We start from the raw sequence: 21,872 nt of genomic DNA on the forward strand, positions 1-21,872 counted from the left end.
CTGTGGCTGGCCACACAGGAGGATTTTGACAATTCAGAGGACGTCTGGCAATTTCTGGACACATTTTGGTTGTCACAACTGAGAGCTGGAGAGGGGGTGGGCTGCTGCCAGAACCCAATGAGATGAGATCAACGATGCTGCCCATCACCCTACCATCCAGAGGATACCCACTACCATGCAGGGAACGCCCGTGCAGATGACACCCCACCACTCACACAGAGGACCTCCCACAACCACAAAGAATTATCTGGTCCTCTGTGTCGATATTGCAGACACTGTGAAACCCCAGCCTCAGTAACAGACTCCTTCAAAATAATCAGAGCCCATGCCACATAAACATGGCAATGTTCCCCAACATGAATGACATTACAGAGAATCTTTAAAAAAAAAAAAAAAATCCCCTCTGCAGAGCCATCTGAAAAGATGTGGACCTTCAAGAAGAAATAATGACCATGAGGTTCCCAGCTGGGCTTGACAAGGTGCCAATGTTTACCGGGTGCCCAGGGAAGCTGTACATTTGTAAGATTGGAAATAATGGACCCCTTTGTAAAATGAACATAGCAATTTGGTCTTAATGGGAGCCCTGACACACTCCACCTCATTTCAGTGAACCATGCATTAACCTCTGAAACTTCAAAAATGGAAGGCAACGTTTGGATAAAGGCTTCTGAATTACAGGAAAAATATTAGCAGGTCATTAAGTCGCCAACACAAGGAAAATAATCAGCTTCGTCATGGTCAATGTTACTGGAACACGGATGTGAGAAAGGCTGGCGTGTTGTTTGGGGAAATTAATCTCTTATGTGACAGGCTGCAGATCAACTCTCACAGCCGCTCTCCCTTCCTCTTCAGACACAACCATAATTACCGAAATGTGACAAACTGACTACAAAACCAGAAGCCACACTGTGTGCACTACACCTTCACACTCTCGGCTTTGTCTGTGCTCAAGATCGGGGCTCTGGCGAGGGGCTTATTAAATCAAACCTCTGCTGCTGGTCTCTCAGAGATGACGGGCGCAGTCCAGTCCCAAATGTCTACAGTGAGTGCAGAGTATCTGCCCTGCTTGTGATTAAATGAGGCTGGGACAAGCTCTCAAAGGCAGGACTGTTTTGTCTCACCTGTAGTGGAGATAAGGAGTGAGGAGGAAACCAGTCCAGCCAGCTTAGAGCAGACTCCTAGTTCCTGTGTGCTCGCTCTGTAAAGTGCCCTGTCGGTGCTCACCCACTCTGCTCACACAACCAGCAGCAAGGCCATCGAGCACAGCAAGAAGCAGAGCGGACGGGAATCCAGCCACACAGCGGCAAGGTTCGGTGGCTGCCCTCCTAGGAAAAGCCACTTTCCCCAGAACTGGGGTTAAACCCAGGGCCTCACACCTGAACTCTGTGTCGATGAGCGACACCTCCAACCCTCCTCATAACTTTGTATGACATTAGTCATCCTGTGTGTAGAAGGGCAGGTACCACAAGGCACAGGCGGGGGTCAGAGGACGTCTGTGAGCTGGTTTTCTCCTTCTATCAGGTGGGTCCTAGGGACAGAGTTCAGACCCTCGGGCTGAGCAGTGAGTGCCCACAGAACCATTTCACCCCCTCCTTTAAGACGGGTTCACTAAGTTGCCAAGGCTGGCCTTAAACTTGTTATCCTCCTGCCTCAGCCACTGAGGTAGCTTGGAAGACAGGTCTGCACCACAGGCCCAGCCACCTGTATTTTTTCTAACCTACTAACACCTTTTATTCAGAGTTTCTGTAGTTTTTATTGAGAGTTTCTTCTCAGGACACAAGGTTGGGTAGGCAGACAGACACACAAGGAAAGTGAGTCTCTCCAGACGTCCAGAAGTAGGCCCGCTGAAGAAGCTGCCCAGAGCATGACAATGATACACAAACAGCAGCAAGTGGGCTCCATGCCTTCTCTGGCCAGCACCGAAACGTCAGCCGCACAAAGACAAACATAAACAGGCCTAACCGATCCCAAAGTCAACGTCACTGGGCGGCAGCTGACCCTCACGGCCACTCCTGCCCTCACCCTGACGGTGAAGTAGAAAGAGGAGTCCGATGGGACGGAGTCAAGTCCAGAAGGCCTCGTGGATCTACTAAGCCATCAAACACAAGCCACGCGGCTGGGGAGCCACACAAACACTGCCACCATCTAAGTCAGGCACGGGGCTGGGACGAGGGTCCGTGGGTGGAGCAAGGCCCTGTACACATCAGGTTCCACGCCCGACACACATAAAGCCAGGTTCAGGGGAGCACACTCGTGACCCACTCAGCTGTGAATGGACACACGCTAGCTAGTTCCATGTCTCAGGTGTGAAAACGCTGCAGTGAATACAGACATGAAGGCCGAGCATCAATACACCAGCTTTGTTTGTGGGGGACTGTCACCCAGTGGCGGGGCTGCGGGCTTGGACTGCAGCTGTATACTTAATTTTCTGAGGATCACCACACTGTATTCATAGCGACTGTCTATCCCACCAACCATGCCCAAGGCCCCTCTCCCTGGAGCCTCACCAGCAGCTGTTATGTTGTCTTTCTGACAGGGGTCACTCTGGCTGGAGCGAGAAGATGTTGTGATGTGGTTATTTCATTTTCCTGATGGTAAAAACCATGCAGCATGATACTGTCCGTGTGAGGGGTTTTAGACAGCGCAGGAGACAGAAAGCACAGACACGTGTATTACATCAAACCGCAGAGCAAAGGGAGCGGGGAACAGAGGCGGGACACCTCGGAGGAGGGGCGAAACGTGTACACCCAACCAAGGGTAAATGCCCAGAAATGATTCTTCCTAGTTCAAATCAACAGCAGAAGAATAAACAACCCAAAGAATGAGCTAACATTCTCAATAGACACTCCTCAAAGGAAGACAGACAGACAGATGGGGGAAATGTTTGTGGTGGTTGTTTCTAACGTTTTGCTTTTGTGTCTGTTTTCATTTATTTGACTAATTACAGCTATGACTGTAACTAATGGCAGGTGTCAAGCATCTTCGCTGACAACCATTCAGGCCTGTTAACAGCCCCCTGGTGACAGTGTCAATATGTCTTCCTCCTGCCCGACCAAAACTGTGCACCCAAAGGGCAGAGTGTTAAACAATAACATCACAGGTGTGAAAGGGGCGCTGCTCCCTTCCCCACATCCCACTCCGCTACCTTGGACAGAGAGAGGAGAGAGAGAGAGAGAGAGAGAGAGAGAGAGACAGAGACAGAGACAGAGAGACAGAGAGAGAGACAGAGAGAGAAGAGAGAGAGAGAGAGACAGAGAGAGACAGAGAGAGACAGAGACAGAGAGACAGAGACAGAGAGAGACAGAGACAGAGAGAGAGAGACAGAGAGAGAGAGACAGAGAAAGAGAGAGAGGAGAGAGAGAGACAGAGAGAGAGAGACAGAGAGAGAGACAGAGAGAGACAGAGAGAGAGACAGAGACAGAGAGACAGAGACAGAGAGACAGACAGAGAGACAGAGACAGAGAGACAGAGAGAGACAGAGACAGAGAGAGAGAATGTGGCACTCCTGCAGGGCACTTCAAAATATCGGAAATATTACCCATGTCTCATGGATTGCAGTTTTAATTTCTCTACTCAAATAGAACCCAAATCATTTTTTATGTTTTTTATTATTATTATTATTTTAATGCCGAATGCCGTTTATTGAAGGAGGGAGGAGGTCTTAAATACAGGCTTACAGCACAATGGGAGAACCTCAGAGGGCAGAAGTTCGATACCGATGTTTTACAATCTTGCATCTAAGCTGTTAATGCCCATTATGCAGGATACATAGACAAGGAACTTCCCTTAAGCATTCAGGAGGGTGAAACCCGGGAGGGAATTAGCATAGGGAGGATATCAAGGTCAAGGTCAGCAAGCAAGGCAACAGTTACCCAAAACAGGGGCCAGGGCCCTACAGGTCCTTTTACTAATAAATGAGGTTCTGACTTAGGTTGCATGGGACGTCAGCAGGACACCTTACCCGTCATGGAGACGCCTGCCCCAAATCATTTTAAAGCCAAGATGCGAATCATCTGTCCTATCTTAACAACTTGCCATAATTCCACTTTTCTGTACTTCTGGAAACTGAACCTAGACCCACCACAGAAGCCTCAATGTCTTGCAATACATGAGGCGGGGATGTCCCTTAGTGCCCCTGCTGGGGGCAGATATCAACTGAGCCCTCCTCTTTCGCTTTCTTGACCATCAATTGAGAGATTCTGTCCTGGGGTCCCCAGTCTTCAAGTCTGTTACAAAGGCTTTGATTTATTCATATAAAAGATGACACAACTGGGACATTCTGAGGGGAACATCTACTCACCACAGTCTTTCCCTCATTTTGAGCGTCTCGATAGTCAGGATTAAGCTGAAAAACAAAGCAAAACTAGTTTTAAATAAAAAGTGCCAGTGAGAATGAACCTGGGCCAGTAAGTGACTCAGTAGATAAAGGTGCTCACTGCAAGCCTGATGACCTGAGTTCAATCCCTGCATTCTCTCTCTCTCTCTCTCTCTCTCTCTCTCTCTCTCTCTCTCTCTCTCTCTCTCTCACACACACACACACACACACACACACACACACACACACGTGAACCACACACACAAAGAAGAGTCCTGCAGTGGCCCCACTACTGACCTGTGACTCAGAGACCCAGAGAATTTGCCAAACAGAAGCTGACAGGAACAGCCTCCCTGTCTTGGATAAAGTGTGGTTAGGCCAAGCAGAGATCTATCTGTTCCTGGCCATAGGTTCATGATCAGAGATGATGCCATGCTCAAATGTGACAGGGCACAAAGTGGGGGCAGGGGGCTTTCTCAGAATGCTGTGAGACAAACGGGAAGAGAGGAGCTGCGGGGGGGGGGGGGGGGGGGGGGCGCGCGCGCGCGCGGGGGGGGGGGGAGGGGTGTGCCCACTGGAACCACGCTGCACGAGAATGTAGAGATGGCACCTCTGCTATGAACAGTCAGTGGGATTTCGTGACAAACACACAGCTGCCCTGCAGCTGAGGATTTAGAAAGACGACTGAAGTGTTGTAATACAGAAATAAAAATATGGAACAGAAAGATAATCTACCCACCCTTGCCGCTCTGCTCAGGCCAGGGAGGGGCTTTCATCTGTGGTGCTTTTACGGATGCTGACGTGGATATTGGTTTTGTACTCATGTTTGACCTTCGTTGAAATTACCTTAGTTCTTTATGATTATCTGTGTTCATTATTCCATATATATGTGGAATAATACACACAGGGAACTTTGTGTGTGTATATATATGTGTATGTATGTCTGTAAGTATGTATATATATATATGCATACTTACAGACATACATACACACACACACATATATAGACACACACATACATATTGCTGTGGAGGTCAGTATTAATCCTCCTTAAGGCAGGATCTGGACGTGCAAGCCCTCCAGCACACCTGTGAGGGATTGTCTTGATTATGTTAATTGAGGTGAGAAGAGCCCATAACAGTAAGAGACACAGTTTGTTCCTGGACTGCCTAAAAGGAGAAAGCAAGCTGAGCACAGCACTCATCCCTCCTTGTTCTGACTGTGACGCCACGTGGCCAACCAACCACCGCAAGCCCCTGCCCCGCCATGATGGATGTAGCCTGGACCGGCGAGCCAAAATAAACCCTTCCTTCCTTAAATTGCTTTTGTCTTATCCAGCAACAGACAAGTGACTTATACAAAGCTAACCAAACTGTATCTAAGGGTCACATTAGAATAATTAGTTCCAGGTAACAAAACGTAAAGCCAACCTCAAAACCACAGCACGTCTACAAGCCGGATCTGCACAGAAACAGGAATTGGCACAACTAAGCCAAATGCAAAACGTTTCGTGCCCTTTGAGATGCAGGCCATGTTCTCTGCCCTCCAACCAGGACATGCCACATCCTGCAACTGTGAGCCAGAATGAACCATCCTTCTCTTAAATTGCTTTTGTTAGTATTGTCGCTACAGAGAAGGAAAAACACCCACGTAAACTCACAGCCACATGCATTTGCCACCATTACCGTTGACGATAAAACACACACCTCAAATTCTACCGCTGTGTCCCTTCTACAAACAGAGTAACAGCCATAGTTATCAAAGTCATCCGCAAAGGATGTACAGGAAAAGAATGTTGCTAATGAAGGAAGAAAAGGATGTCCTGGGGAAGTTCCTGGATCTTCTTAGACTTTAATGGAAAACATTGCATTATGTTAAAAACTGAATTATAAATCTGGCACAAGGGAAAGAGAGAGCCTATAATAAACGCTGACAGAGCAGTTCTAAGGGCAAAACTCATGTCAAGTGGTATTTCACCAAGAGTCCTGTCCCTGACTACTGACCCTGTGACCTAGGGAGGAAAATAAGACATAAATACAGTCAGCTATCCTACAAAGCAGAATGTGACCAGAGCTAGGAGGCAGAAATGAATGATTTGTAAATAATATAGGTCAGAAGAGGAAGAGAGGGGTCTATGATGAGCAAATTTATTCAAGAATTGCTCATGGTGTTTGAGGTAATCCTTGAAGGGTGGGTTGAAGAAACACCACGTGAGAGAGAAAAATGGGACTTGTTTGCAGAGTCTCGTGTGATACTTTTGAAAAATGTTTTTGAGAGTTCATTCATTTAACTTCACAATTCTGCTGCTGAGAAACACTCTTCATCCTTCTTCACAGAGGAGCACTGGGCCCACTGAGTGAGGAACTTCGCACAAAGTCATGAGGTGTCACTGTGAGAGCGCTAAGTCCGAGGGATGGAAGACACCCCCTGAGTAACTGCTGCATGGCAGAGCGCTGTGAGAGTCACACCAGACAGGCTTTTATGTTGAAAGGAAGATCACCCTAGGTCTAGGGCCCACACCAAGAGGCTTTTAAGCTAAAAGGAAGATCACGCAAGACAAATAAGGCTTTTAACTGAATGATATAAAATCAATCTTATATGTTTATATTCAGCAGCATCTAAGTATAGAAACTGTGACAGAAAGACATGCTTGTTGTTCAAGTTTTAACCCCTGCACTGGGGAAAAAAAATCACTGCTTTATTGTAAAATACGCCAAGCTTTAGGAGTATTTACTACATTTATAAGGCAGTGAGCTAGCCAAGATCAAATTCACGGTCCACAGAGCCATGGGAATGGCAAAAGGAGAAGAATGTAGATTAGATTACTGGCAATACTGAAAGACACGGTCTTCATCAGCTGCCAAAGACAAACAGTTAAGCATGATGTGACGTGGAGAAGAGAAAGTCAGATCATCGATCGCATGATGACAAGCGTCAAGAGAGTCACAACGCCAGCTGTAGAGACCACAGCCTTCCATCTGCACAACAGCAAGAAATGGACTGAAGTCACAGGCGCTGGCGATGCATGCTTACATTCTTGCTTTCTTTTCTTTCTTTCTTTTTTTTTTTTTTAGTGGGGGCGGGGTAGACACACCCACAGGTTTGTGCATGTAGTCGCAGTTCTCGTGGAGACCAGGAGAGGGCACCAGATCCTTTGGAGACTTTGGGGGCTGAGACTCAACAGGACTGCAAGAGCAACAGGTCCTGGGGTCCCAGGAAAGAAGTCCACAGTTTGGAAGCAAATGTCCTTTTTCTTCTCCTTATTGTAGTTGTGTTTTCAGCTTTTTGTTTTGGTTGGCGTTTGTTTCTTTGTTTGAGAAAGTGTCTCCTGTAGCTCATGTTGGCCTCACGCTCACTATACAGCTGCTGGGGTGGGGTGGGGTGGGGTGGGGTAGGGGTGCGACCTTCTGCTCCTGCGTCCCCCTCTGGGAGCACTGGAACACAGGTGTGGGATTCAAGCCTGTCCTCTTCACAGGCTGTTTCTAATTAACTGTATCTCAGGGCACTGAAGTTAGGAAGTAAGTGTTTAGTGCCATCTGGTGGATGCTTGACCTTCCTACAAACAAATGCACCAGTCCATTGTCTTCACTCAGTGTGTGTGCGCGCATGCACAGCTCTTCCTGCACCGGTCACTTTTTTTTTTTTTTTAATTGACACGATGTATTCACCTGGCTTAGAGCCCTCCTAGTTGTCTAGGCTGGCTGGCCAGAGCCCCAGGGAGCCTGTCTCCATCTACCCAGCGCTGGGATCACAAGCACAGGCCACTGTACCTGGCTCTTTTTAGGCAGGTTCTGGAGTCAAACTCGGGTCCTCTTGCTTTCCTGGCAAGTAGCTTGCCCATGGAGCCCTCTCCCCAGCCCCAAATGAACTACTCTCTAAAGGGTGATACCAAAGCCAGGCACCGCAGCGTGCACTCGGACGGTGGAGGCAGGAGAATCAGGAGCTTGAAGCTCGCCTCTGAAATGGTGAGTTCCAGCCCAGACAAAATGAGACCCTGTCTTGCAAAACCAAAGGCAACATGAAATCTTTAATAAACAAAATTATTTTACATTCTCTGATCTGTCTTTTTTTGGGGGGGGGATGTAAGTTATTCCTTCAGTGACTAATATCCAAAGTGAGGGAATGTAGGAAACAGCAGGTTGGCAGCTGTGGTGCAGAGTGTAGCCCTTCCCACGTGACAGGAGACGATTCTAAGGCCCATGTTAGTCTGCTCCTAAGATGACCCCTGTCCTAACGGACCAAAGGTCTAAGTCACAGCATCAGTGAGTCCACAACTGTGCTGTCCGAATCTGTCACCTGCTCTTTGGCCACCCAACTCATGTGTGCCCCATGGAAATGACAGTACTGAGAGAGAGCATGTGACACTTCTGTGTGAACACATGAGGTCCAAATGTCTTTACAAGAGTTGTGTTGGGCACTAGATCCATGAATAAAACTGCAGTTTCTTTCTATTTTCTGCTTAAAGTTGCCATCTTCAAACTTACCGGTTTTAGCATGTGCACCTAGATGTTGATTATTTTAACATTTATAAAGCCAGGGGTCTCAGATGTGTACAATGGAAGCGATCAAAACAGTGAGAGCCCACAGCTCAGCGATGTGCTGCGTATCCCCTCCACCCCCCAGCCCCCACCCCTGCAGCCTGCGGCACTTAGCAGACAGCGTTAACATCTGTGCCTCCATCACCACGTCAGATCAGCTCTTCAGCACAGGAGGCATTCAGTACATGACTGCTTCATGTCAGATTAATGTAGATCAAGGATTCTTGGCCTCCGGATGGTTCATGTTTTGGACCAGATAATTCTCTGTCAGGGGAGGAGAGGATGGCCCTCTGTATTAGCCATCCTTGATGTCTAGCATCCACAGATGCCAGTCCCTTTCCCAATTACGCCAATCAATCATCTCCAAGTATTGTCAAAACCACTGACAAACTACATCAGTACAGTAGTCCAAAACCAACATCCAGCCTGAATACAGTTGTTATCTTTTTTTTTAAATCTGTTTAAGGCTTTGGATTTTGTTTTTGTTTTGTTTTAACTCTGAGTAAAATATAACCTCTCTGAGACTGGATCCCCTTTTCTGTGAAAGAAAACTACTGTGTTCGCAGCAGTCACAGTTCCTATGCATTCAGCCACCCAGTATCTGGTCAATGCAAATTCAGTGTGAGACATTGTGTACACTGTGGAGGGCTGGGTAGTGTGAGACACTGTGCACACTGTGGAGGGCTGGGTAGTGTGAGACACTGTGTACACTGTGGAGGGCTGGGTAGTGTGAGACACTGTGTACACTGTGGAGGGCTGGGTAGTGTGAGACGCTGTGCACACTGTGGAGGGCTGGGTAGTGTGAGACGCTGTGCACACTGTGGAGGGCTGGGTAGTGTGAGACACTGTGCACACTGTGGAGGGCTGGGTAGTGTGAGACACTGTGCACACTGTAGAGAGTTGGGTGGGGTCCTGCCTTATGAATAACAAAACAATCACTGACAGACACATAGAGAATGCACAAATGGATGAACAAACACATAACTTCCCACTGTGATAGAGCCAGTAGCTGGTTAGAAGGCCATTGATGCTCCCGGGGAAAAGATGCTGCTCTCCACCCTCTCTCCTTCCTCTCTACAAGAAGGGAGATACTTTGAATCTCCTAGACTTTCTGTGAACATGGTGGGTGCTGTACATTCCTGTCTTTTTTAATTCCAGCACAACCCCTGGGGACATAAATGATCACCTTGGTCTCACACAAGGAAACTCAGGTCCAGAGAGAGGTTAAATGTCTGCTTAAAGCCTGACACACAGGGGCCATAGGCAGGGCAGATTCTTTGCTTTGTACTGTTCTAGGCTCTCTTTGCCCAACTGACAACTGTAAATAACTATAAACTCAAAAGCAGCTCAAGGATTATATAATCTATTTTGACCAGGAATCTCTAAAAGTCATCCATGTTTCAAATTATAAATATGTCTCTCAAAGGTGGAAAAGAGAGTAAGACCCAAATGTCAGGTCCCCTTCTGGGCACCTTGCTGTGGGATAATGCTCTTGTACACTGGTTTAATAAAACGCTGATTGGTCAGTAGCCAAATAGGAAGTATAGGTGGGACAAGTAGACTAGGAGAATTCTGGGAAGAGGAAAGGTGGAATCAGGAATCGCTAGCCAGACACAGAGGAAGCAAGATGACAGGTCAGAACTGAGAAGGGGTACCAAGCCACATGGCTAAACATAGATAAGAATTATGGGTTAATCTGAGTATAAGAAGAGCTAGTCAGTGATAAGCCTGAGCTAATGGCTGAGCTGGATTTTTTGTTTGGTTGGTTTGGGTTTTGGTTTTTTAAGACAGGATTTCTCTGTGTAGTTTTGATGCCTGTCCTGGATCTCACTCTGTAGACCAGGCTGGCCTCGAACTTACAGAGATCTGCCTGGCTCTGCCTCCTGAGTGCTTGGATTAAAGGTGTGTATCACCACCACCCAGTGCCAAGCAGTTATAATTAATATAAGCCTCTGTGTGTTTACTTGGGGCCAAGTGGCTGCAGGATGTGGGTGGGAGAGATTTGTCCAACTGCAGGGCTGGACAGGATCAGAGAAACATCTGACTATATTTGGCTCTCAGTGTGGGGCACTGATCCACATAGACTTAAAAAGGCTTAAAGATTTTGAACACACAGAAATGGAGCACATGGGGCTTCCTGGTCTCACAGTCTTATGCCAGCAGCAGTGCAGACTCATCTCTTGACAGCTGCCTGTGAGATGGAGCTGGCTGTCAGCCGCCATGAGCTAAGCAGCATGACAGATTCCCGCTGTGGTACACAGTTGCATCTGCAAGCTGGGCAGCATGGTACATGGTAGATACAGCTGTTGCTAGTACAGAAAAAAAAAAGGAAAGAAAGAAAGAAAAGGTTTCTGGACTACAGGCTGCTGGATGGAGGCATGCACCCATTGCCTCCCAGAGTTGGTGGAGAGCATGGATCCCAGAGCTGGCAGTGAATTACCTCCACCATACTGGGAAGCTGAGATGGGCAGAGTCAGCAGCCAAGGCTGCCACTTCTGTCCTAACCACACTGCAGTTTAAAGCAATAAATTCACAATAAGATAGATTCAGATGGAATAAACCTCTAAATCATTTACATTATATGTAAAAATGTACATAGGCTTGGAAGAAAGAGGAAAAAAAGGATAGACAGTTATATAAAGAAATAGATAGTTTTATAAAATAAAGTCTTTTAAAGAAACAGTAAAAGTAATATAAAAAATAAGCCACATAAAGATGGAAATTACACAAAGAGTCTGGATTATTATATTGTCTTTGGGACTTTTAACTACAGAAAGACATTTGACTGTAAGGGCTCCTAAGTTAAACATATACATATATATACATATATATATGTGTGTGTGTGTGTGTATAATATATATATATTGTATCTTGACTTCAAAATTTGTGTCTAAGGATACATTACTTTGGAAAAGAGGTTCTGCTTTTTCTGCTTTTGTTTCCACAGAAGATGAGAACCTGTGGATTGCTTCTAGGCTAATATGGTTTGATCAAGAAAGACCCTGAGAGGTCTCCGATGACACTATGGCCCAAATGATCCAACATTCAAAATCAGCTTCAAGGCAACTAGCTGAGACAATGCAGCCTCACAGATTACTCCAGTCAGGATTTGACCATAATTCTTAACTTTCTCAGGATCTTCATAAGATTACCAGTGCCCCCTATCAGCAGGAAGTAGTATGAAAAGCTATATCCAAATTCCCAAAATATTGTTTATAAATGTTTATTTTTATTTAAAGCAGGTTGATTATAAATGCAATCTCTTTCTAAAGAAGAAAAGGGATGATATTATAGATATGATAGTATGAAAGGGTAGATTATTGAATCTACTTTTAAAGAGCAACAATTTGTTTGAAATGTTTTACAACACTATGGATTTTAGTGTATTGATACAAATCCAAAGCTAATTTTGTTATAGTGTATGTATATTTCTACTCTTGTTTAAGGTATGTTTGTGCAGCTCATTTGAAATTGTAATGTATAATTAAGAAATACAGATTAATAATTAGTCATCCATGATAATCAAACTAATAGTCTTGTTAGTTAAATTTTCTAGGTATGCATAGATATATTTCAATTATGTAGATAATCTTCAAACACTTCAAATACCTACAGAATATGGCATTTAAAATGTTTTAAAAACTTGGACTTTCTGAACAATGAGACATGTCTGCTCCTGGCAACACCAATTTACTTCAGAGAGGAGGATGGGCATTGATGACACTCTATATGGAGTTTGTCTTCTTCTTGGCAAAAGTAGCCATTTGGGCAAGAAACTGCTCTTGCCTGAATTGTTGATAATATGTTGTATAAACTAGACATGCAGGACTCATAAAAAAATGACCACTGAATTTGCCAAAATGGGGCAAAATGGTTCTTCAGGTTCCTGCTTTGCAGAGGAAGACTGCCAGACATTCTACAGGACACAGGGAGAAGCAACTAAAAAACTCTAGGCCTATTGGCTGAAGATGGATACCCCAACATTGCAGAGGAACTTTGGGTGACTCTCCAGGCAGGCAGTTGTCTCTGTCATTTCCAGAATTTTGAAAGTTGCTTACAAAGCATTTCCTGTTTAGTTAGGTAATAGTCTATCCTTCTCGGGTCTTTGATGTAATTGAAACTAGATAGTTACAATTATAGTTTTCCTTAGTCATAATAAAAGATGAAATTAGATATGAAACTTTAGACTCACAAATATAGGATAGATAGAATATTTTCTTTAATTTTTTCCAAATACAAATAGACTAGATATTGTAAATGTAATTCTTGCTTGATAACTGTTCTATTATATGTAATTTTACTATGTTAAAGTGAAAACCTTCCTTTTTCATTCGATAGAAAATGGGAAGTGCTGTGGGATATCTTTCTGTATGCTGTGAATATGTTTTGCTCTGATTGGTTGATAAGTAAAGTTACATTGGCCTATGGCAGGGCAGGATGGAGTCAGGTGGGAAAATCCAAGGGAGATAGTGAACGGAGAAAGGAGAGGCAGGGGAGACGCCATCCCGCTGTCCAAGGAACTGTATGTAATGGCACACAGGTGAAGCCACAGAACACATGGAGACATATAGATTAATAGAAATGGGCTGAGTTTAGTTATAGGAGCTAGCTAGCAAGAAGCTTGAGCCATAGGCCATGGTCCTGCAATTTGTAATTAATATAAGCCTCTGTGTGTTTATTTGGGTCTGAGTGGCTGCGGACCGGGTGAGACACAGGAAAACTTCTGGCTTCAGCACCTCCCTTCCATGCAAAAAGAGGACAATCTGCAGCCTGACTTTTAAATTCATTTTATACAGAGCATCAACTGGACTTGGGGTTCCCTCTCACCACTTCTGCTCCCCCCCCCACCCCCCGTGAAGGGCAGACTGCGGCAATTCAGCCTGCACTTCCTTGCCAAGGAACCTGTAGCTATTAACACTGTTTCCTGGGTGTGTTATGAGCACCTCAGATTTACCATAATAAACTAAGTGGTGGGCTGGAGAGATGGCTTGGCACTAAGAGTATGCACTGCTTTTGCAGAATACCTAAGCTAATTAGTTAATTAACTGAATTGCTTTCTTCATCAATGTGGCAGCTCTATCAGTTTCTCTGGATGGGCCAATGTCCTCCCTACCCCTCCAAAGCTGAAGTCTTTCTGCCTATATTGTTCAATTAGTAGGTGTTTGGTTGGTTGGTTGGTTGGTTGGTTGGTTGGTTGGTTGGTTGGTTTTTCAAGACAGGGTTTCTCTGTGTAGCTTTGGAGCCTGTCCTGGAACTCACTCTGTAGCCCAGGCTGGCTTGGAACTCACAGAGATCGGCCTGCTTCTGCCTCCCGAGTGCTGGGATTAAAGGCGTGCGCCACCACTGCCTGGCTGAATTAATAGTTTTAATTAAAAATTAATCCTATTAATTTCTGCCTTCTGGAAACATCCTCAAACATTCTCTCCTTGCCATTACCAAAGCCACCTCCTTGGTCTTAGTTCTTGGGATTGCTCAGTGGTATTTACCCTCCATCTCCCCACTGCCCCCTGCCTCTGACGCCACATCTTCCATGGGCTCCCAAGCAGCTGCCGTCATCCCTGCCCACAGGCACTTTCTGCTGGCAACAGAAGTGTCCCCATCTGTGATACCCCATGTAGGATGCTTAATGCACAAACAGAAATGGAGCTGGCGTGACCAGGAAACTAACTTTTAAATACTATTTCATTTCAACAACATTCAGTTTAAAGTGGACAACAAATAATGCATAGCTACCACACTGAATGGTTCAACTCTGAAATACAAATTAAATGCAAATTCTACACCATTCCTTAGCTTCGAAGATAATGTCCACTCTCCTCCAGTTCACAGAAGCCCTGAGCTACGTTTCTGCTCCTATAATTCCCCTTCAGCCTTCTAGAAGAACCTTCCAAACTCAAACCATAGGACCCCATGCACTTCCTTGCTCCGAAGTCAAACCTTCCACAAGAACTTTCCAAACTCAAACATGTCCACCCCCACCACCTGTCACTACCAAGAATGCGGTGATGTCATCACTGCCCTGCCCCCAGAGCTCTGGAGGGTAGAGACTAGACTTTCTGAGTGATGTCACTTGGTCTCTGCCATAGGTTTCAGACAGTACTTCAGCCTGGACATCCAGGCATCTAGGAAAGCACTGCCTTAAACTTAAATCATATGCCTCATGATGGCAAATCAAATTCTTGATTCAAAACCTTAAAGCAAAGGAAAGTGTCGCTCAATGGTCCCTTGCCAAACTCCTGCCTGAGCCAAGCTCTGGTTTTCATACTGTCTGTGTGTGACTTCATGGGTCCATCCCTGTCTATATGATCTGCACACGTCCCACTGCGGGGATTTGAAAGAAAATGGTCCCCATAGAGAGTGACATTATTAGGGGGTGTGGCTTTTTTGGAGTAGGTGTGGCCTTGTTGGAGGAAGTGTGTCACTAGGCTTTGAGGTCTCCTATCCTCAAGCTACACTCAGTGTAACATAGAGTTGCTTCTGCTGCCTGCAGATCAAGACACAGAACTCTCAGCTCCTTCTCTAGCACCATGTCTGCCTGCATATCACCATGTCCTACCATGACAACAACGGACTAAACCTCTGAACTGTAAGCCAGCCCCAGTTAAATGTTTTCCTTTATAAGAGTTGCTGTGGTCATGGTGTCTCTTCACAGCAATAGAAACTCTAAGACAAGGGCCTGGAGAGATGGCTCAGAGGTTAAGAACACTGGCTATTCTTTCAGAGGTCCTGAGTTCAATTCCCAGCAACCACATGGTGGCTCACAACCATCTTTAATGAGATCTGGTTCCTTCTTCTGGTATGCAGACATACATATAGAAAAAATGCTGTATATAGAATAAAACTTAGAAAGAAAGAAAGAAAGAAAGAAAGAAAGAAAGAAAGAAAGAAAGAAAGAAAGAAAGAAAGAAAGAAAGAAAGAAAGAAAGAAAGAAACTCTAAGACAATCATCCCTGACTGTATGATCTGTCCCCTCCCTGTCTGTACCTCCTAGGTGACTTCTACACAGATTGTCCTCTGATTTATCTGCCAACTCGTCCATGCTGTTCTCTGAGAACCAGGGAACTGCTTGCCCCAGACAGGGCCCTTCTGTGACTAACCTCATGGTGCCAACAGCAGAACTGATAACACCATAGTATCTTGCATGGGGTCTGTGTTGACTTAAGACAGGCTGTCTTCGGAGCTAAGTGGTCACAGCCAGAGAACAAAGACCAGCTCGTCCACTTCCCTGCAGCTTTCTCCCTCATCCCTAATAACACACATGTCAAGCACTAAACAAACCTAGACTGAAGGTGTTCGGAGTCTAACAACACTGCTCGCTATTCTTGTTAGCTTGCTGGTTGGCACCTTTCTCTCTTTGCTAAAGTGCTGGGTTTGGAACCCAGGGTCTCATATGTGCTCCCCACATGCCACAGAAGTGCTCTGTCCCTGAGCTGTGTCCCCAGCCCTGATGCTGGCTGTTTATACAAATTCTAAAACTAATCATTCTTAACTCTTTGTGTTTCCAACATCTTGTTTTTTAAAGTAATAATTAAAACACTGAAAAGTTAAAGAGTAGATAAACCAGAGCCACAGAGAAGATGAAAAGTATACACTGACAGAATAAACCAATTAATACCAGGAGGCTGAGGCTCACAACATCGGGGATCCCAGAGCTATCTGATGACATGCACAATGCTTTGAAGTCAAAGACTTGGATGGGAAAGAAAATGATAGCCAGTGAGATGGCTTTGAAGGTAAGGGAGCTTGTTGCCAAGCCTAAGGACCTGAGTTCAATCCCCAGGACCCCATGAGAAGGAAAGAACCACTTCCTGCAAATTTGCCTCTGACCTAGACAGACACACACACACACACACACACACACACCACCAGCAGCAGCATTTATGCACCTAAATAAGTAAGTAAATGCAATGTAGTGGGAGGGTCACTGTGATTTTCTCAGTGATTCTCAGAAGCTGTTGTCACCTGTTTCCTAGATGGAAATTATTTTTTAATCAAGTAACAGTGACAATAATGGACTTTGTCTCATCTCTAGATACCTTTCACACTGAGAAGACTAGCATCCTGGCATCTGAGTATATTGGGATCTCAAAACAACTGACCTAGGAAATATATGCCTTCCATGTTGGAATTCTCCATGGACGCAGTCTTTCTGACAGTCTGTAGAAAATGAGTCCTCGTCCATTTCATGACACACATTTAGTGCTTAATTCTCCTTCTCTTACTCTGCCACTAAAAAAGATGTTACTCAAAGAATTAAAGGTCACAGAAAAGGGCCTTCAAATACTCCATACCAAACAACATCTGCATTAAAAGTTGTACTTCCTAGCCGGGCGGTGGTGGCGCACGCCTTTAATCCCAGCACTCGGGAGGCAGAGGCAGGCGGATCTCTGTGAGTTCGAGGCCAGCCTGGGCTACCAAGTGAGTTCTAGGAAAGGCGCAAAGCTACACAGAGAAACCCTGTCTCCAAAAAAAAAAAAAAAAAAAGTTGTACTTCCTAGAGACAGAGCGGAAAGACAGTCTTGAGTTCTATACAAGAAAGGAACTGCTCCTCGTCTGTCAGCTTGTAGTTAATCCACCTTCACATTGAGGTCTCTGAATTCGTGATGGACAGTTAGACTTAATCACCTAATCACTTGTGTATGTATTTTAATACGGAGACTGATACCAGCTGTGCGCATCATGCCAGCTTCATGTGGACCCTCCCAGCTACCAGAGCATTAACTGAAAACAGGAACAGGGAGGAAAAAGCCACCAACACAGGCTCCAAGGGGAAGGTAATCCTCATTCCTCCTCTTCCCTAGGACATCTCCCGATACTCTTCAATTCCTATTTTAGACAAGATTCTCACCACACTGGACATTTTCCTTCCAGAGGACTGCACCAAACATTTACAGTATGAACAGCACGAATTTCAAAGACAGCTTTCCTTTGGTCAGAGACCGATGAGGAGGAACCCCTGGGTGAATCCGACGAAGCTGGCCATGCTGGCCTTGAGCCGTGGCACTTACATCACGTGCCAAGCATGCACTGTTACTTCGTTCAAGTAGGAGAATTAACTACGTCCCTGACTGTGCTCAATTTGCCAAGCAGGGGTGAGGAGTTTAGAGAGATGATTGCCCCAAACAGGTCCCAACAATGCCAACACGGAAGCTCTGAAATCTTCCCAGTCTCTCGTCTCAGGGTAACCTGGACAGTTTCCTTATGCTCATTCACTCATTCAAACATAGCCCTCAACACTCTAGAGGGAAAAGATGTTGCTCTCTGTGCTGTGGAGACTAATGAGGGGGAAATGCAGCCTTCAGGAAGCCCCATCATCATCAGGTGGTTACGTCACTCAAACAAAACTACAGTGACTCAAGTGGTAGGTTCTGTGAAAATGTCACCTGACAGGCGAGGATGTGAGGGCACCCCAAGGTCACACAGTCACCCCACCTAGAGGACCCATCAGCTCCCCATACTCTCCCCTCATCAGTTTTCCAAGCCTGCTCCCTTCTTTACCCTTCCTCACAGATGCCAGAGAATAGGAAGAAGTCTAAACTCCATCCTGATGTATACACCCCAAAGAACTCCAGATTAAAAGATATAGGGGAGAGCAAAGTGAATGGGTGTTTATACACTGGAAAATAGTTTCAGTATTATTTGTAAATTTAAATCATTTCTAAGACTTCTTGATGTTATTTATTTTAAAGAAAAGAATGTATTTTTATTATTTATATGTGTGTGCACGTTGTGTGTATGTGTGTGTGTGTGCCAGTGCGCATGTGTGTACATGACCACAGATACCTTCAGAAGCCACAGGGGTTAGATCCCCTAGATCTGGAGTTACAGGAACAGTTGTGAGTCAGCTGACATGGTTCTGGGAATGGAGCTTGAGTCCTCTGGAGGATCAGCAGGTATTCTTCACCACTGAGAGCCATCTTTCCAGCCCCCTGAGTTTATTCCTAAGCTTCCTTTATCTCTCATTGTCCATATGCTTTTAGTAGAGAAAAGGGCCTTGTTACGGTGTGAACATAAAATGCCCCCACAGGTTCAGATATTTGAACACTTGGTCAGCAACTGGCCCTGCTGTCTTGGGGGCCCAACTGTCAGTGGGGGGCAGGCTTTGAAGTTTTAGAGCCTTGCTGCACTTCCTGTTTACTCTGAGCTTCTTGAATGCTAGTGCAATGTGATCAGCCAGCTTCCTGATCCTGTAGCCATGACCTCTGTGCCTGTAGTCATGATCTCCCTGCCCACAGCCATGACCTCCCTGCCTGTAGCCAAGACTTCCCAGCCATAAGCAATCCCCTCTCTCCCTCAGCCTGTCCGGTAGGGTACTTTATCACAGCAGCAGAAAAGAACCCAATCAAATCCTTGAGATGCTTTCCCACTTGTACTGGGTGTTTCAGGGTAGCTCGGCACATGGGAAAGAGTCCCTTCCCTCTCCATAGTGTGAGCCATAAAAGCCAGCTGCTCATGAAGGGATGGATAAAGAATATGAGCCTGAGACTGCCTGAGCTACACAACACCCAAAGGGAACAACCATGTGTGTAACACACGGATGTGTGAAGAGTGAAACCACATGGAACCACATACATCAGCAAAACAGTGGCTTCTGCTTGCCTGCTGGCTGCTGCCATGCTGGGGATGGAGCCAGGGCTTGCTCCACATGTTAATCCCATGCTCTGCATTGTGCTACGCCTCCCTGTGTTGGCTGTTTGGATTTTGTTTAAGTCTTTGGCTAATGTTTTCATCTTAAAAATAGTTCCAGTGCCAGGGCCAGAGAGATCGTTCTACCAGTAAAGAGCCAGATACAAGGACCTGAGTTTGATCCTCAGAACCCACATAGAAAAAAGGAAAAGGAAGTTCAAAAGAAGCTGGGTAGTTGTACATCATCTATAGTCCCAGGTCTAGGAAGGTAAAGACAGAGGATCCCTGGCCAACTAGCCTAGCTTAATCAGCTAGCTCCAGTAAAAGTGAAAGGCCCTGTGTCAAAATCCACGGTGGAAGGAATTCTGAGCAAAAAGACATGAGGCTGACAGATGGTCTCCATACACAAGTCCCCACATGCACATTCATCCTGCACACACATATTAACACATACAAACATATATACATTACATGTACAAACACAAAATAGTCATTCATAGTCTAACTGGGATGGTTAACTACAAGGGCCAACTTGAGATCTAGAATCAGCTGAAAGAAGGGTGTCTGGGCACACCAATGGGGGTTATCCCGAGAAGGCTGTGGCAGGAAGACTTGACAACTGTGGTGGCCCCATTCTCTGAGCTGGGATCTTGGGCTGTATGAAAAGCAGCAGCTCTCATCATCTCTGACTGGCTAGTTCAAGTTCTGCTGCCCTAACTTTCCACGATGGACTGTATCCTTTAGCCATGAGCCAAAATAACTCCTTTCTCACCTGAGGTTTTTGTCAGCATATTTTATCATAACAACAGGAAAAATAACAAAATGCCACCCCGGGCATGACAGGCAATAATCAAATTACAGAAACTGTCCCTGACAACACAATGACTTTTGCAGAAAGGGGTTGCCTGGTTCGTTATTTCAGACGGAGACTGAACAACGCTGTGCCTGACAGTCTTACCTCTGCGGCTAAGTAGTTCCCAGTTGCAAGATGTTTAAATCTGAACAGGCTGTTCCACTGGCCTGCACCGCCACGGCATGGATCGTGGTGAACCACCTAAAGAGTTTCAGCAACAAATGTTATCCACCCGCCAGCCCGTGTCCACAGCCAGCATACCCTGCAGAGCATGCCAACCCATCTAAATGTGGAGGAAAACAAAACTTTCCAAGAGTGAGTGAGAGACATGTCATACCTCACTTGAGGGTGTCCATGCCTCACACCTGTAAACACTGTCTTAATGCAAAAGGCATGTTTCCTGTCAGGGGATGGTGGCTCACACATAAAATCCCAGTACTTGGGTTAATGAGGTACAAAGATTGCCAAAAAGTTCAGGGTCACTTTATGCACAGTGAGTCCCAGGCCAGCCTGGACTATAAAGTAAGACTCTATATAATATATATTATTATCAGACTAAAGAATTGCAAAGGTCTAATAAAGCACCACACCAGGTCCCCACATGCTGCATGAAGCCCTTTCCAGGAGTTGCATAACAACCATACTTCCAACTCGCTTAGGAGACTTGGCTGATTTCAAACTTGTGGTTGTCCTCCTGTCTCAGCCTGGTGAATATCATTCATAACTATGAGCCTCTTGATGGCATTCAAAGGAAAAATATGCACCATTCTCTGTGGCTATACGTGGTGTCTGCCTCCACCAGCCATGGCCCAGGGGCACACGGCTTCCAGTCTGATCAGCGCTGACGAGTTCCTAGTGGACTTTTTTCTCTTTCCAACCCCTCGATCTATTTGTTCTGCTTTGTAATGGGTTCCGTTATGACATATTCCTTTCAAATTGGTCATAGCCACAAAGAAATAAGTGTTAATTCACAAAAATCATTCCATGTTATGAACATGCCACCAGTGTTGCACATAACAGCAAAGCCAATAGCCTGGTTTATCTTTATCTTTTTATCTAAACATTAGTAAAAGTCCCTCCCCCCAAAAAGCACACACCTCTATTTCCCAGAGTGCCTTAGAACTCGTAGCTGAAGTTGCTGATTGACGCAAGGTCGTTCGAAGGAAAATGTGCTGCTTTTTCTCATAGTCATCACAGGTAAGAAACTTCTCTTGTTCGGCATGAAACAGTCTCACAACGTCTCCCTGGAGAGAGGTGAAGAAGGCTGGCCTTCCAATAGTCACCAGGACAGCAAACAGGAGGCCTGGCAATTCCTTTCTGGTCTGGGCTCCCTGGGCTTTGGGGCCAGTGACTTTCCATGGGTGACTATGGGCACATTTCAGATTCCTGGGGGCTGGTGCTCAGTGGAATACGTGAAAACGGAGGTTTGTATGGAGAGCTTACTCACCCCTTTCAATACGTCCTCCCGATAGGAACTGAATTTCATGAATAAAGTGATTTTCCAGCTCGTGTTACAATTAACAGCATTCACCTGTTCATG

The 21,872-nt window shown here is 45.5% G+C and overlaps 1 protein-coding gene across 1 annotated transcript in view; it reads right to left on the minus strand.

Moving 5' to 3' along the window:
• Itpr2 (inositol 1,4,5-trisphosphate receptor type 2) overlaps positions 1-21,872 on the minus strand; it is a 419,948-nt gene that overhangs the window by 313,749 nt on the left and 84,327 nt on the right. The window contains exons 7-10 of the mRNA XM_006986630.4: positions 21,780-21,863; positions 21,430-21,576; positions 20,438-20,533; positions 4,301-4,345 (exon numbers count right to left, since the gene is read on the minus strand). Coding sequence (XP_006986692.1) covers positions 4,301-4,345; positions 20,438-20,533; positions 21,430-21,576; positions 21,780-21,863 — 372 coding nt within the window. The remainder of the gene's footprint in view (positions 1-4,300; positions 4,346-20,437; positions 20,534-21,429; positions 21,577-21,779; positions 21,864-21,872) is intronic.

Source organism: Peromyscus maniculatus, chromosome 3 (assembly GCF_049852395.1).
Source record: "Peromyscus maniculatus bairdii isolate BWxNUB_F1_BW_parent chromosome 3, HU_Pman_BW_mat_3.1, whole genome shotgun sequence".
NCBI classification, from domain to species: domain Eukaryota; kingdom Metazoa; phylum Chordata; class Mammalia; order Rodentia; family Cricetidae; genus Peromyscus; species Peromyscus maniculatus.